This window comes from Muntiacus reevesi, chromosome 6 (assembly GCF_963930625.1).
Source record: "Muntiacus reevesi chromosome 6, mMunRee1.1, whole genome shotgun sequence".
Lineage (NCBI taxonomy): Eukaryota > Metazoa > Chordata > Mammalia > Artiodactyla > Cervidae > Muntiacus > Muntiacus reevesi.
In genome coordinates this window covers 81,900,366-81,917,989 of record NC_089254.1, presented here as the reverse complement: position 1 = coordinate 81,917,989, position 17,624 = coordinate 81,900,366, and the positions used below count along the sequence as shown (strand labels likewise).

Genomic DNA, 17,624 nt, shown 5'->3' with positions numbered 1-17,624 from the left:
TGTGTGGCCATGGAAAGATGGCTTCAATGCCAGGCTGACCTACTTTGGTGCTGAAGGGTCTTACTGGGTAAACTTTCTGTGTTTTTTCTTCATCTGTAAAGAAGAAATGTTATTACCTATCTTGCCAGGTTCTTTCAGGGATGAAATGAAATAACACATTTATTCGTCTAATTCACTTAAAATATTTTTAAAATTAATTTTTATTGGAGTATGATTTACTGGAGTTGATTTACAGTGCTTTGCTAGTTTCTGCTATATAGCAAAGTGAGTCAGTTGAAATAACAGATTTATAGTGCCAGGCATATAGCAGGTGTTCAACAAATGTTAATCTCCATCCCCTTCTTAATTACTGGTAGGGATTTTCTATTTGGGCTTTCCTGGGGCTCAGTGGTAAAGAATCTGCCTGCAGTGAAGAAGCCATGGGTTCTATCCCTGGGTTAAGAAGATCCCCTGGAGGAGGGCATGGCAACCCACTCCAGTATTCTTGCCTGGAGAATTCCATAGACAGAAAAGCCTAGTGGACGACAGTCCATAGGATCACAAAGCGTCGGACACAACCGAAGCGACTTAGCATGCACCCGTGCACTTTCTATTTAGCTTGTAGAGGGACTGGTCTAACAACCACTTCACACTAAGAAGCAATTGAATACAACTGAGCTTTTACATGTAGTAAGACAGTTGCTTCCACTGAGGAGGCCAAACATGAAGCAGAATCTTCTATCAAAATTGAAAAATTGGTGTAAACCTTGTAGGGAAAAAAACCAGCATCTATGCAAACTACTTAGCACTGTGATCATAAAAGTTTCCATTCCAGAAACTAGAATGGAACCAGAATTTAAACAACCATGCTGTAATACCATGTTCCCACAAATCTGGGAAGACTTACTGAATATATAAGAAAGGAAGTAAGTTGAAGTTTTGGGGAAGAATGAAAGTGGATTTCAAGAGATGAGGGGGATATAAAGGAAAATAAAAGGGAACAGATGTAAACAAGACATGCTGTAAAAAGATGGAAGAAACATGATAATTTCATAGGAAAATAAATAGGTACACTTGCCCTAAAGAAAAGAGCCAGATAGCTATTCATGGAAGAGAAAAAGACAATAAAAGGAGAGAAGAAATAAAAAGAAAGAATCCAACTAACATTTTATCAGCCACCAGGTAGAATGGCAAGAGAGGAACAGAAGTGGTAGGGAAAAAAAAAAGTCTAAAGAAAATCCCTTTTGGTTAGTAAATTCACATAAAATAGGGGGATCTCAAGTGAAAATAGAACTACGGAATACAAATAATGACAGAAACTATAAGAACAAATTTACAGGCTATGAGGTCTGAAGAAAGGACTGGATTAAAACATGAGTTTATTTTGTTCAAAAGAAACAGGTGTCATTAATTGCAAAATGTATTTAAGCTGGAGTAGTTAAACAATACGTATTGTCTAACACAAGTCTCATCTCCTGATACAAAGGTCCTGAAGCAGCTTCACCGAGGTTCGCTGTCAGAGAACTTCAGGACACTGAATTAAACGCGCTGCAATGATAAGGTCAGAGTTGAGTGAAGGATATACTTACAGGCAACAATATTTATGTATCGGTTCTTGTGCTTATTGTCGGGGTGATTGGAGCTGTCTGCTGTGATACCTAAATCAACAGTACAGCTCTGTACCTCCTGTAAAGAAATTGCATGGGTAACATTTTAATATACATCCTTTCAAACAAAGTGCCTTAAAATACATTAAGGAAGACAACAAACAAAACAATCTATCAAAAAATTCTTTACATGTTACATCAACTATTTCTTGGCTATAAGAAAATGCAGCGAAATAATGCCTTACCTGGTAAAACTCTTTCAGTGTCTAATGAGGGAATGAATGCCAAAAAAGTAAAGAAATCAAATTCCACAGCACACGACAAATGAGAAAAAAAAGTGTTCATATTAGGTTTACAATGGAAAACCATGATCATGCAATAAATACATTTGCCAAATACTAACACAACAGAATGTTTCAAACAGTTGCATGCAAATCAAAATTTCTAACAGTTTGGAACCTTAAAATCATGTAAAAGAAAAAATAACACTTTTAAAAGGGGACAGTGGTATAATAATATGATGAATTCTTAAAATGTTGATGAGAAAAACCACATATTTGATGACACATTTTGACATATGAGTCAGATTTGCTAATATTCAAATATAATTGTATTTGATCATGATAGAATTAATTGAAACTGAATTAGTGATACTTTTTTGTTGTTGATTTTGAGTAATTTTAAGACTAAACAATGTCCTTAATTAGGTTGTTTGTAACAGATTTAGAGTTGTCAACACATTAGACATCTCCTAAAGTTTTTTATCATATATATTATGTCTTTTGAAATAGAATTTAAATAGTATAACTTTCTACATACTTAATTAGCAGACTTCTTATTAATTAAAATAAAACCTCAATGAGTCGAGAAAGATTATTCCTGCCATTTCACTTTTAAAAAGAATTAAAATCCTTCTCAGGGATGCTTCTATCTAAATATATTCCTGGAATTTTCAACTATTTAGTACATATTAAGATAATAACATGAAAGCCTTATAATTTTTGAGAAAATATACAATCTAAATATAAGTCTGATTCACTGGCAAAATGACTCAGTCCTTTACTAACCAAGCATTCCAAGGCCTCTTTTGCAGCAAGTCATTCTGATTCTAGATTTAAAAACAATTTAATATATGATCCACTTAAAAGTTACAGAATTATTAATTATTAAGCTAATTATTAAGTTAATAAGAAGCTTTCTTCAATCAGTGATTTAAGAGCAATGGAATTAAGAATACACTTTTTTAGTAAAAGTGTGAGGTTATTTTATTAATTTAATCATTATGAACTGCTTAATACTATTTAAAATGATTTATGATTTTATAGTTATGAAAACTGTATCTGCTTTTGTATATATGCTATCAGAAACTTTTACAATAAATTCTCTATTTTTCCTTATGATTTTTAACATCTGAAAAGTTAGACCCACCCTTAACATATTCTCCTTTTTGCAACTAGAATTTTGTTTGATCAATGCCTGATAGTTTCTGTAAGTTCATACTGTACCACCTAGTAGCCTCTGTTATGAGAGGAAAAAAATAATTTGATATTTTAAAAATATAATTCTTCATATTATTTCATTTTATTTAGTAGTCATCTAATAGTACTTTCTTATTCAATATAGCTAGGACTTAGATTTCTTTTAAGATTAAATTAGCTGGCTTCTACTGTTTTTAATTTAGTGAAAACATATATTTCATTTATCTTTCCTTTGGTTTTTTACAGCTTTCTAATCTCTGGCATTTTTCTTCCATAACTATGTTCTTGGAGATCTGATTCATGGGAAGAAGTTGTAGGGTGTACTAGGAACTGTGGTATAGCCTCTGATCAGGGTCAGAGCTCTAACAGCTTCAAAGAGGGAAGTCAGTTGAGTACTCGGAGAGGCTGCAATTGGGCTGGGTATCCCCTGGTTTCTAGAATGTAAAGGACAGAAGTGTTAGATTTCAAGCCCAGCCCTGCTATTTGCTTGAATGCTAATTTGTGACTCCTTGAGACCCCATGGACTGCAGCCTGCTAGTCTCCTTTGTCCATGGGATTTCCCAGGCAAGAATACTGGAATGGATTGCCATTTCTTTCTCTAGGGTATCTTCCTGACCTACAGATAGAACCTGTATTTTCTGCATCTCCTTTTTTTTGGCCTTTTCATATTGTTCATGGGGTTCTCAAGGCAAAAAGATAGGACACTGAAGGACGAACTTCCCAGGTCAGTAGTCGCCCCATATGCTACTGGAGATCAGTGGAGAAATAACTCCAGAAAGAATGAAGGGATGGAGCCAAAGCAAAACAACACCCAGTTGTGGATGTGACTGATGGTGGAAGCAAGGTCTGATGCTGTAAAGAGCAACACTGCATAGGAACCTGGAATGTTAGGTCCATGGATCAAGGTAAATTAGAAGTGGTCAAACAGGTGATGGCAAGAGTGAACGTCAACATTCTAGAATCAGTGAACTAAAATGGACTGGAATGGGTGAATTTAACTCAGATGACCATTGTATCTACTACTTGAGCAAGAATCCCTTAGAAGAAATGGAGTAGCCATCATAGTCAACAAGAGTCCCAAATGCAGTACTTGGATGCAACCTCAAAAACAACAGAATGATCTCTGTTTGTTTCCAAGGCAAACCATTCAATATCACGGTAATCCAAGTCTATGCCCCGACCAATAATGCTGAAGAAGATCAATGGTTCTACGAAGACCTACAAAACCTTTTAGAACTAACACCCAAAAAAGATGTCCTTTTCATAGTAGGGGACTGGAATGCAAAAAGTAGGAAGTCAAGAAACATGTGAAGTAACAGGCAAATTTGGCCTTGGAGTACAGAATGAAGCAGGGCAAAGGCTAATAGAGTTTTGCCAAAAGAACATACTGGTCATAGCAAACACCCTCTTCCAACAACACAAGAGAAGACTCTACACCTGGACATCACCAGATGGCCAACACCGAAATCAAATTTTTTATATTCTTTGCAGCCAAAAATGGAGAAGCTGTATACAGTCAGCAAATACAAGACCGGGAGCTGACTGTGGCTCAGATCATGAACTCCTTATTGCCAAATTCAGACTTAAATTGAAGAAATTAGGAAAAACCACTAGACCATTCAGGTATGACCTAAATCAAATCCCTTATGAATATACAGTGGAAGTGAGAAATAGATTTAAGGGACTAGATCTGATAGACAGAGTGCCTGATGAACTATGAACAGAGGTTCCTGACATTGTACAGGAGACAGTGATCAAGACGATTCCCAAGAAAAGGAAATGCAAAAAGGCAAAATGGCTGGCTGAGGAAGACTTATAAAAGGCTGTGAAAAGAAAAGTGAAAAGCAAAGGAGAAAAGGAAAGCTATAAGCATCTGAATGTAGAGTTCCAAAGAACAGCAAGGACAGATAAGAAAGCCTTCCTCAATGATCAGTGCAAAGAAATGGAGGAAAACAATAGAATGGGAAAGACTAGAGATCTCTTCAAGAAAATTAGAGATACCAAGGGAACATTTCATGCAAAGATGGGGTCAATAAAGGACAGAAATGGTATGGACCTAACAGAAGCAGAAGATATTAAGAAGAGGTGGCAAAAATACATAGAAGAATTGTACAAAAAAGATCTTCATAACCCAGATAATCACTATGGTGTGATCACTCACCTAGAGCCTCTGGAGCTTCCTGGAATGTGAAGTCAAGTGGGCTCAGGAAACATCACTATGAACAAAGCTAGTGGAGGTGATGGAATTCCAGTTGAGCTAATCACCTAAAAGATGATTCTGTGAAATTGCTGCACACAATATGCCAGCAAATTTGGAAAACTCAGCAGTGGCCACAGGACTGGAAAAGGTCAGTTTTCATTTCAATCCCTAAGAAAGGTAATGCCAAAGAATGTTCAAACTACTGCACAATTGCACTCATCTCACATGCTAGTACGGAGAAGGCAATGGCACCCCACTCCAGTACTCTAGCCTGGAAAATCCCATGGATGGAGCAGCCTCGTTGGCTGCAGTCTATGGGGTCGCAAAGAGTCGGATACGACTGAGCGACTTCACTTTCACTTTTCACTTTCATGCATTGGAGAAGGAAATGGCAACCCACTTCAGTGTTCTTGACTGAAGAATCCCAGGGACGGGGGAGCCTGGTGGGCTGCCATCTTTGGGGTCGCACAGAGTTGGACACAACTGATGCGACAGCAGCAGCAGCAGAACACACTAGTAAAGAAATGCTCAAAATTCTCCAAGCCAGGCTTCAGCAATACGTGAACCATAAACTTCCAGATGTTCAGGCTGGTTTTAGAAAAGGCAGAGGAACCAGAGATCAAATTGCCAACATCCACTGGATCATTGAAAAGCAAGAGAGTTTCAGAAAAACATCTATTTCTGCTTTATTGACTATGCCAATGCCTTTGACTGTGTGGATCACAATGAACTGTGGAAAATTCTGAAAGAGATGGGAATACCAGACCACCTGACCTGCCTCTTGAGAAACCTGTATGCAGGTCAGGAAGCAACAGTTAGAACTGGACATGGAACAACATACTGGTTTCAAATAGGAAAAGGAGTATGTCAAGGCTGTATAGTGTCATCCTGCTTATTTAACTTATATGCAGAGTACATCGTGAGAAACGCTGGGCTGGAGGAAGCACAAGCTGGAATCAAGACTGCTGGGAGAAATATCAATAACCTCAGATATGCAGATGATACCACCCTTATGGCAGAAAGTGAAGAAGAAAGTGAAGAAGAGACTCTTTCATCAAAGAGTCTCTTGATGAAAGTGAAAGAAGAGAGTGAAAAAGTTCGCTTAAAGCTCAACATTCAGAAGACTGAGATCATGATATCTTGTCCCATCACTTTATGGCAAATAGATGGGGAAACAGTGGAAACAGTGGCTGACTTTACTTTCGGGGCCTCCAAAATTAATGCAGATGGTGACTGCAGCCATGAAATTAACAGATGCTTACTCCTTGGAAGGAAAGTTATGACCAACCTAGACAGCATATTAAAAAGCAGAGACATTACTTTGTCAACAAAGGTCCACCTAGTCAGGCTATGGTTTTTTTAGTAGTCATGTATGGATGTGAGAGTTGGACTATAAAGAAAGCTGAGCACAGAAGAATTGATGATTTTGAACTGTGGTGTTGGAGAAGACTCTTGAGAGTCCCTTGGACTGCGAGGAGATCCAACCAGTCCATCCTAAAGGAGATCAGTCCTGAATATTCATTGGAAGGACTGATGCTGAAGCTGAAACTCCAAATCTTTGGCCACCTGATACGAAGAGGTAGCTCATTGAAAAGACCCTGATGCTGGGAAAGATTGGGGGCAGGAGAAGAAGGGGACGACAGAGGATGAGATGGTTGGATGGTATCATTGACTCCATGGACATGAGTTTGAGTAAACTGTGGAGTTGGTGATGGACAGGGAGGCCTGGTGTGCTACAGTTCATGGGGTCGCAAAGAGTTGGACAGGACTGAGCAACTGAACTGAACTTCCTGCATCTCCTGCTTGGCAGGCAGATTCTTTACCACTGAGCCACCTGGGAAGACCCAGGCTGCTATGTATTAAGATAAGATACTTGAGATAGGGAGATTATACTGTATTATCCAGGTGAGCTCCAAATGCCTTCAATCCTAAATCCTCTTAAGTGTGAGGCAGATGGAGATTACACATTCATAGGTGCTAAGTTCGTTCAATTGTGTGGAACCCTTTCCAACCCTATGGATTGCAGCCCTCCAGGCTCCTCTATCCATGGGATTCTCCGTGAAAGGATACTGGCGTGGGTTGCCGTTTCCTTCTCCAGAGGATCTTCCGAACGTCTCTTAGACTGGTTCTTTACTACTAGCACCACCTGGGAAGCCCATGCTGTTTATTAGTTGTTAATCAACTTTTGTTGAAGCTGCTTTCATTAATATGAATAGAAATAAAAACAAATAACTTCCAGATATGGGTGAAGGTTGACCGTAGATGCATCTAGTACAATGACTGACATATAGGGAGTGCTCAGGGAAGGTAACTTTATGCTTGTGGTTATTACTGTTAACTGCTGGCTGAGGGCACCCTATTTTGAAAAATCTTCTTAACTGATAATTCAGTGGGCCATGATAAATTTGCAATAAATTTCCCTGTGCCTCCCATTTAAGAGTGTTTTATAGAATACTACTAGAAAGATTTTCAGTGATTGTGAAGTTCCAATGTTTTTTTTTAGAAATGCATATTTTCTTGAGAAGATGTGACTTTACCTTGTATAATATTTATTGTGCCTTGTATAATAAGCGTTTTTGCATTTACACTGTTGTAATCCTTACAAGTAGGAGTTTGTATGTACTTTGGCAGAAAATTATGAAATTTCCTAGTTTATTATAATCTATATAGCTTAGAAAATTAAAAGAAATCAGTGTTACCAATTCAGATTAAAAAAAGACTACTATAGTTCTGATTTTATGGGAATTAACTATAGTTTTGTTTTTTCCACTAGTACAACTGAATTTTAAAATGGAAAACCAACTTGCTAAATTACATGATAGCTATCACACATATCTTAAACACATAACTGATTATGGAAATAATAATTTCACTAGAATGGAAATGGTTTCAATTCAAGAAATAGCCTATTGGTGAATTTCAAAAAATTACTATTTTCCATACTGTTTAAAAGAGACATATTAAAATCATACCTCAAATTCTTCAGTAAACCCACTACTTGCATGTAAGTCTGCAACATGCTTTGGAAAGTGCTTTATTGGAATTGATCCAACATCATCTAAGTGAATAAAAAAAAAGTAAGTTGGAAAGGATAACTCAACAGAAATAAATGTGCCTCTCATTTGTGGGGATTTATAAAGAGCTTTCTCCTAAAACAACTTCAAAATTCAATTATTCCTATAATCTCGACTGAATCTATGTTCAGAGAAACAATAAACAACAATTACCAATTTTCTCTACATTTACAATTAATCATAACCTGCATTTTAGAATTCTGGTTTGGTTAGGAATCTTTTCCTTTCATATGCTAAAGAGGAAATAATTAATTTTCAATGTTAAGTTATAAATAACACCCAATAGACTGCATCGCTTTATGGATAATTTTCTTTAACATGAGTGGGAGTTGCCTGTCAATTCTGGGGAAAAAAATGCAGAAATAATATATTTTCAATTTTACTATGGATTTAACATAATATATAGTGCAATTTCAGTTTTATACAATTGTACAGTTAAGAGTCTCTCCATTAAATTGTCAGATGTTTACATTTGAAAACATTTTTTCTTTTTCTCTATAAATAATAGAAAACATTTATATGCAGACTATTCATTAAGTATACTGTCAAAAACCTTTGGGACTTTTAATCTGTAAAATTTCAAGAATTCTAACTTGAAAAAATGCTATATAAACAAAGCCACTGGATCTGTTAATTAATTGTGAAGGGGCCAATTTTTTTACCTGGTTCTGTTTTTTCTCTTTTTTCCCCCCTGGAAAGGCTTTCTTAGATTATAAACATATTACTAGTTCACAGTGTGCAACTTCACAAGTGATATCTCTGACAAGGAAACATCAAACACATTTCACTAGAAACAGTTATTTACATCAACAGATGTTCAGCATCTAGGCCATTTAATATTTTTAAGCTTCAGTTACCAAGAATTTGTTGATTTAAAAAAAAATTAGAATCCATCTGTTCTCTTTCAGATAAGTGTACCTGAATACTAAAATTGAATTAGCGAACTAAGCTTAAGAAACACTAGACAAAGGTGTAATTCCATCTTCACACCTACAGAAGCATCTTGCCTGGAAGTAGCTTTTATAATTAGATAAGAAAACAGAAATAACTTGTCACATCTAAATCATTAGTCCTAAGCTCCATCAAACTCACCGATATTCCTCAGCAGAGCTAACCTCTTTCCATGAGCAAACTGATTACTTCTCATTTGCTATCATGTCTTCCAGTAATTTCTTTTACGAATTGGTCTGCAAGTAGGTGAGACTAGCTTATCTTTTTATTTTCTGATTTCACATGAACGTATGCATATGTTGGGGGTGCTCAAGAGTGCATCTTTGAGAGCTGAGCAGATGAAAGGAGATGCCCTTGATCACTATTCTTCTGAGACGTAGGACAGGGGGTTCTGGATTTCCTGGACATCCCAATTTTGGATTAGTTTATTTATTGTTAATAATAAACTGTGTTGGACTTTAGATAATGTTAGAGTTAATTCGCTTACCGATGCTGACAGGGTATGTAGGAGAGCTATGTTTGACAGTGAAGGGAACTAAACCCAACAGATAACTGAGAGCAATCGGTCTCAAAAATTCTAAGTATGTTAATAAGAAATCGTGCTGTACTAAAAGAAATGATAGAATTTTAATATAAACTGGAAAAGCAAATAAAACTGTGGTGGTTAAAGACACAAAGCTGATAAAAGAGGTGAAAGAGCAAAACAGGTCTAACTCCTATGTCTGTTGAAAATTACAATGAAAATGCTTCTGTTTTATTTTTCTGTTTTTCAAATTGCATGAGACTTCAGAAGGTAACATCCTATAGAATGTGCACCTCAAGCAGTAACATATGGCGCCTCAGACAATTTAAAAGAGACTTCTGTACAAAGACCCGGGGAGGAATGTTTCCTTCTGCTTTCCCTGGTCTCCTCGTCCTTGTCTCATCCTCTGTCCTCCTGTTCTTCTTCCTTAATTCGCACATTTCTAGACAACCTGTTGTTGTTACCACTTTTCGTTCTGAAATGTTATAAAATGTTAATTCAACAAGTGTCTGTGACCTCAGTGACAATGTGAGTTCCAGAGTCAGTGAGAGTCTTAAAGTGACTCCTGTAAATTCTTGAATATTGTTAACTAGGTAGTTCTGATGAAGCAACTGATGCTTTCCCAGGTATTCAATAGTCTGACATTTTTACTTAAACTATTTCAGGCAACCACACTTTGTTTGTGCTCATGTTTCTCTTCTACCCTCACCATTATAGACTTTCTTTATTTTCCCCTAATTTGTTAAGAACGTTCTCACATTCACTCAGATAATCAGAAAGAAATTAAGGTTTATTCTTATTTTTGTGGTTTTTGTCCTGTCCATCCTTACTGCATTGATTTAGTTTGACTTTTGGTGTTTAGATATCCACTAAAGTAACTGAAATGACTGAAAGTCAGCATTATTCCTTACTAATACATTATTGCTAAAAATATTTATGTTCTTTAACATAAAACATCTGAACAACTATAAATTATTTTGTCACATCACCTGTATGGTTAAGAATGTTCAAAATTAACAAGAACAAGTTAAAAACCTGAATGCCTAGATACATAATATTTTAGGCAACACAGACATTTACTAATCTATATTATAGCATTTGCAAAGTACCTCAATAAGGACAAACCTTCCAACATCATGCTTTTCATTTAACATCTACCAGCTACTCAGGGTCACACTTTAAGCTATTACCTGAAATTGGAAAGATAGGTGTTGGAGGTGTGGATATTACTCGAGGGGACGTACTGTCCTCTAAATAAAAATGTGCGGTCTGGAAACATTTCCTGGAAAGAAAAGAAATTTATACTACTAGCTGGAATGGACAAGAAGACAACTTCTGAGATGCTTAAAAATTATGACAGAAATCTTCAGAATTAAAAAACATAAGTGGAAATCTATCACCTACTTTTACAAAACACAGGTATTAAAGAATTTTACAGCCTCCAAATTTATCTCAGTTTTACCTGTACCAGATGCAGAAGAGTGAGCAGGTATCAGACATGCTATAAGCAAAGGTAACACTTGAACTTGCAGCTGGTGCCAAGGAGCAGGATACCTCAATACCCTAGTTACTCTTCTACTGTTGATGTATACCAGGATGTCCTGCCACTTTGGACACGATCAGAGTGGAAAAGATAGCCTATCCAAAGCTATTTTTAACTCAATATTTAAAGGACCATGCCGTTCTGAGGCTATTCAGCTGCTAGCAAAAGGCAGCAAGTAATGACCAGGTAGAAGCTTATTTCCACTATGGTAACATTTTGATGAAAAAAGACAGCTTTATATCACAAGTATGACAATGCTGTAATGACAAAACGAAGTGAAGAAATAATGAGCATGTAACCAAAAACAGGGGTGATTTTCTCTCCAACAGATGCTAGCCTTGATGAGGGTTTTGAGAATGAATATATTTGGAATCAACCACAACTATGACCTACAAGGTCACCTGAATCTATTTTCATTTAGATAATAAGAGTAACATCTGGTGAGAGCTCATGCAAACTATTGAGAAGAGCAAAGAACCAACTGCTGCTGTAAACTAATGGAAACTATCGTTAATTAAAAATTGTAGATAATTAAAACTGCTAATGACACTCTTTGATGTGGGTCATTTAATTTATTTGAAGCACTACTCATGAGTGGTTAAGTTTAAATGGAAAGATCTGTTTGAGTGAAAATGCCAATCTCGTTTTTCATTTGAAAAATCCAAGCAACAAGGTGTTTATCCTAATGAACTTTAACATTTGTTCTTATATGACACACTTCAATTGTGATATTTTCTTTCAATAATCAGTTCCCTGCATAAAATTCTTCAGTGGTTCCCCACTGGAATAAGAATGATATTCCATTATTTCCGCAAGGATGGTTAGACCCTCTGTGACCTGGTTCCCCTTCTATACCTCCAACCAGCAGTCTCATCTCTTATTACTTCTTCTGCAACCACCATGCTCTAACACACTGGTCATCCCTTTCTCCTTCCAAGAAGCCCTGTAATGTTATCCCAGGGTTGTGATTCTTGGTGTTCCCTCTGGCCACTTGCCTCTTTCCCATCATTTACACATTGGCTCAAATGCCACTTCCTCTGACAGTCTTTCTCTGACCACCTTAGCTATTAATAAAACTACCAGCCCCTCTGGCTAAGTCACTATTCTGCCCCTTTTTTGTTTGCTTTATGGCACTTAGAAGTCTCTGAAATACTTTATTCATATATTTGTTAATTCATCTTTCATAATTTTAGTTGGTCCTCCCTCACCACAATGTAAGTCCCCAAAAAGCAAAGATGCATGTGTGTGCTCAGTCGTGTCTGACTCTTTGCAGCCCCATGGCCTGTGGCCCACCAGGCTCCTCTGTTCATGGAATTTTCCAGGTAAGAATACTGCAGTGGTTTGCCATTTCATTCTCCAGGGGATCTTACTGACCCAAGGATTAAAGCCACATCTCCTGTGTCTCCTGCACTGGCAGGCAGATTCTTTACCACTGAGCAACCTGTGAAGCCCAACAAAAGGCAAGACACTTGGTCTTAATGTGGTGTTAGTCCTCATAATAATGTCTGGCATGTTATAGGTGCCCTGGAATATTTGTTCAATGAATTCACTGCCATAGGTATCAACAGTACAAAATTATATAGTTTATTTATAACTCTGTCACAAGTTTAAAAACAAATCCAAAGGTAATGATGTGCACAGCAAAAAAATAGCTATCTGCTGTGATAGTATAATCATTATCAAACCTGTGAGAGTATAGATAATTGACAGAACACATGAATGTCTTTAACAGAGAAGAGGTGATGTAGGAGGAAGACAAGTGCATGTACCATCAACTACGATGTGGGGCTGAGCAGAACTGACAACAGTCTGGAGCAGAAACTTCAGGAAAGTGTGGGTCATCTTTCCAACCACAGATGTAGTATCTTCTGCCCCACTGATAGGGAGACACTGGATTTGATACTTGCTTTTAAGATCACAGAATTAAAAATCTCTTTGATTCCTTTAAAATATGGTTGCAAAAGCCAGCTGAAAGGGCTTTTCTTTATTTTTCAATGAATCTTAAAGTTGTAAAATATTTAATACCTTAAGGGACCTAGTGCAATATCACAGCTAATACCAGAGTCCTTCCCCCAGTATCTCTGACATATAAAAAGGATTCAGTTTGAATCCTTCAGTGACAAGGAGTTTACTTCTTTGTGAATCATCTTTAGCTACTACACATTTCCTAAACTAACCCGAAAATCAATCCCTTGGGTACCAATATCCAAATGGTTTCCAAAGAGGAGACCCTCCTGTTCCAATGTTACGCCTCTTTCTGTTGATATTTTTCTTATATTGAGCCTCAAACTTATTTCCCTTTTACTTTGACATACTGGCTTTAGTTCTGTACCTTACAGATTTTTAGACTGTAGTATCCAAATCTTTAAACACCTAACCCTACCTTTTTGTGGTCCCAACCTTTTTTGACTTTTCTCCTTGAAGTTTATCTCCAATAACACAAACGTGTTGTAGATCACTGAACATGTCTTGCCTGCTCTAACTCAGTTATTTCTTCTCCCTACTTTAAACATGGTTCTTCTTCTGACCAAAATGCCTCGGTCACTAATGTGCCATGCAAAAATTTCCTTTTAAAAGACAACTCAGTGGCATCTTCTCTGTGCAACAGCCTCTCACTTCTTAAGCAGATTCTTGCACTCCAGTTTCTGTTTCTATTATAATGAACACAAACTCCCATTCACACTCTTGTTTAAAAAGATTGCTTTGAAAAATATGCTTAATTAATCCAAGAATGACCTTCAATTTATTTTAAATATTTTAATTAATTGGTGGTAAAAGTAATCATTTTGTAGTATATTTGTTTTGGACCTTTATCCTCATTATATACATATTTTAAAGATGGGGCCATGTCTTTTGATTTATATAGACCTAATTTTAAATACAATGCCAGGAGTATAATAGGTATTAAATGTTGAATGATTAGATGGATTTCCAGTAGAATTCCCAGTAGAATTCCACTAACCATAGTGTATACAGCTGCATCCTAGACTCTCTTGCCTACCGGAGCCTCAAATGAGATTAACTTAAAATTTCAAATCATTTGGGAGGAAGAGGTAGAATATTCAGCTAGAGAAAGATGGATTGATGGGTGGATAGAAGGATGGATAGATGCCTAGACAGAGGATGTATCTGAGAGAATGGGAAGAAGGCAACATCTCTTACAATAGGAAAAGGCAAATTAAGACATATCGGTACCAAGGTTTAAGATGTTGCTAATATGCCTTGTAGTAAATACCAGCTCTTTTCAGCTATGTAATCAAACATTTGTTGGTTTTAGAAAATAAGTTCTCCAGTAATGTTACTTGCATTTACAAGTAACAGAAGAATCTTATATATCATACCAATAAGCTTAAAAGTAGGAAACAATGAAAATTAAAATAGTACAGGATTCATTCTGGATGAAGAGCATCTGTATGTGGCTTAGGAACCCTTTCTGGCGCAGTCTTACCTAGGAAGTGACATTCTACGTAAAAGGTAGCATGGCACTGGGAGTCCTCCATGCTGGATGGTAGCTACCAATGACCCACAAATTTAAATTTAATATCAAGAGAAAAATAATATTGCTTCTCTTCCCACTCTCCCCAGTCAGAACAAGGGTGCCTATGGAAAACTCTGTTCTATATTGCTTTTGATGGATTGCTCTTTATTTGAACACATTTTTGGTATTTTTTAGATTCTAACTATTAAAAAATCTCTCCAAAATTTCCTCTTTGTCATCTTTAAAAAGAACTTTTTGAAGCTATTCTTTTGGAAATAATTGTGTGTCTTGGAAACTTATGATTTGGCTCATGTAAATTATACCTTAAAACATCTGGAAAATAATTTCAAGGCATATTATTTAATGTATGACAAGATTCGGTATCTATGGTCCATCTGTTCTGTATCAGCAGTGAGTGTCTTCACGTCTATGTGCTAAGTGTTGATAACTACGTCTCCTGCTAATTATCACTCAGCCATGAAGAAAAAAGTGATGACTGATTTAAACTTGCAGACATAGGTCCTATCAATCAACGTTAATCTGATTATTTAATTTACACCTTTTCATCACAGTATTTGGAATTAAAAGCTAGAAATGTATAATTATTATGCCAGTTTTTGGATCCTTATACAAATATGAAACAATATTCATTATGCTGTATTCATCACAGAAACCCTGAAGAAAGTCTGACTCCAATCTAAGAGAAGATCTCGCCCCCAAATAGTAAAAAGAGGACACTAATTCCTAGATGGTTGAGTGACTTGCCCAAAGTCATATAATAAATGTTGGGCAGAACTGGAAAAGAGACCCAGATTTTATCACCTCTGATTTGTTCCGTCTTCCTGCTATGGCATGCTTTCTTTTAAGGTTTATACCAAACATAAGAGACCACTTTGAGTTAGGTAAATTAGGCAAAAGAGAGAATTTATCATACCATTTGTGATTATTTTTTCTCCTACAGAATTAGGTTAGAAAAGTGTTTTAATATATAAACTGGAAAAACTTATAAGGACAATGTTACTATTAATATTGGGACTCTTGGTATGTCATTAGATTTTTAAACCTTTCTACAGGCTATAGTTTGCACAAAGGTCTAAAATGTTTCCATATTGGTGAATGAAACCCTGTTGCTCAGAAATGCAGCTACCCTAGAATGTGAATTCAGACAAACCCTAAAGAATGCACTACCATTGTCATTTTGTAGTTTAGCAAACAGTACTCCTAGTGGATTCCTCTCTCTGATTTAAAAAGTTACATTTGGGAGTGAATTAACTTCAAATGGCTGTGAGTTGGACAGTTACCTTAAATTTGTAAATGGATAAATGAGAGTAACAAATTTTATCAGGACATTTGATTGTTAGATATAAAATATATACATAAAACTCTAAGAGTGCTCATATTTTAAACTAACACTATGTACTCAAATTATACAAGTGTTATTTGTAAGGAAAACAGAAACATTTCATGGACTAAGGTCAAATTAGTATTTTCCAACTTACAATTTCATCTTTTTTTATCCACATAAGTACAGATGGAATGACCTACTAATAACAGAAGATACAAACCACTCCAGACTTGACTTAACCAAGAAACCTCAAATCATATTAAACAAGGCACCGATTTTCAATTTTGTAGAAAATAAACTTGGAATATTAAGCAACAATAAAAAACTCATTCTAATTACTTCAACCTTTTAACTATAAAGTATCTAACACTTTAACTGAAATTTATTCTAATACTATTTACTATGAAGTAGAATATGATCCCATTTCCTATCCTATTTTATATTTGTCTAACTTCAGTTCCCATTAACTTAAAAAACTGACTTGGCAGGGAAAATTAGCTTACATATAACACAGTAATCTGAACAAACATGACATCAGTGTTGGTAAGAAGTCTGGCCAACAAGTCCCATGGGGAGTAGGAAGAAAAGCAATATGAATTCTTGCTGAGCAAACATTTATGCATTAGGTACTGTGCTGGTTGCTACTCCGCTAAACATGAAGTCTTCTGTCAAGAGGCATTGGTGATTACAGGAATCATTAAAGAAAGCAGTTTTGTTTGCATGATGTTATGGACACAACAGACTCCTAACCCATTCTGATAACAAAAGCATGATCTGTTCTCTATAGTCTGCAGTCTACTCTGATCTGTAAAAGAAGTCAGATATGAAATATGGCTGCTCATGGAAACAGTCTACCTTAGTCAACCAATGTACAACCACACGCAGCTAGATAATCCAACCCCACAGTCTCAGACACACACAGCTCCTCCCTCCTTTCCAGTCTTCCTACCCGCGGGGACCCTGCCTGGAACACTCTTCTTTAGTTCCTCTTTGTGAATCCTATCCAGCTCAAGCTCGACACTTCTCATTTTTGCTGCCCATTCTGGCCCATCAAGCTCCTTTTTCCTCTGAGTATTCTTAGCATTAAGAGATTTCAGCTGCCGTGCATACACTTCTGTGTAATATTTTACACATTTTTGCACAGAAAACTCTTTCTCTTCAGTAAGCATAAACATCTTGAGGTGATGACTCTCCACTCATTCCTTTTTCTATATGCTCCCACAGTATTTCACACTCTACTGCGCACATGGGAAACAGTCAATAAACAATAAATATTTTTTAATAAACTAAGAAAAGACACTTTGGAACAACACAAAGAGTGGTGACAATCAACTTATAGACAGATGTTGCTAAACTAAGGAAATGGAGTATACATTTTCTGAACAAAACTCTCTTTTAAAACAAAAGGATAAAGTACTAAGTTATGCCCTTTCTTGGTTTACATAG

The 17,624-nt window shown here is 36.4% G+C and overlaps 1 protein-coding gene across 1 annotated transcript in view; it reads right to left on the bottom strand.

Moving 5' to 3' along the window:
* The window catches only part of PTPRZ1 (protein tyrosine phosphatase receptor type Z1), a 201,092-nt gene that overhangs the window by 23,580 nt on the left and 159,888 nt on the right, over nt 1-17,624 (bottom strand). Inside the window, exons 15-18 of the mRNA XM_065938486.1 lie at nt 11,003-11,094; nt 8,237-8,322; nt 1,832-1,852; nt 1,569-1,665 (exon numbers count right to left, since the gene is read on the bottom strand). Coding sequence (XP_065794558.1) covers nt 1,569-1,665; nt 1,832-1,852; nt 8,237-8,322; nt 11,003-11,094 — 296 coding nt within the window. The remainder of the gene's footprint in view (nt 1-1,568; nt 1,666-1,831; nt 1,853-8,236; nt 8,323-11,002; nt 11,095-17,624) is intronic.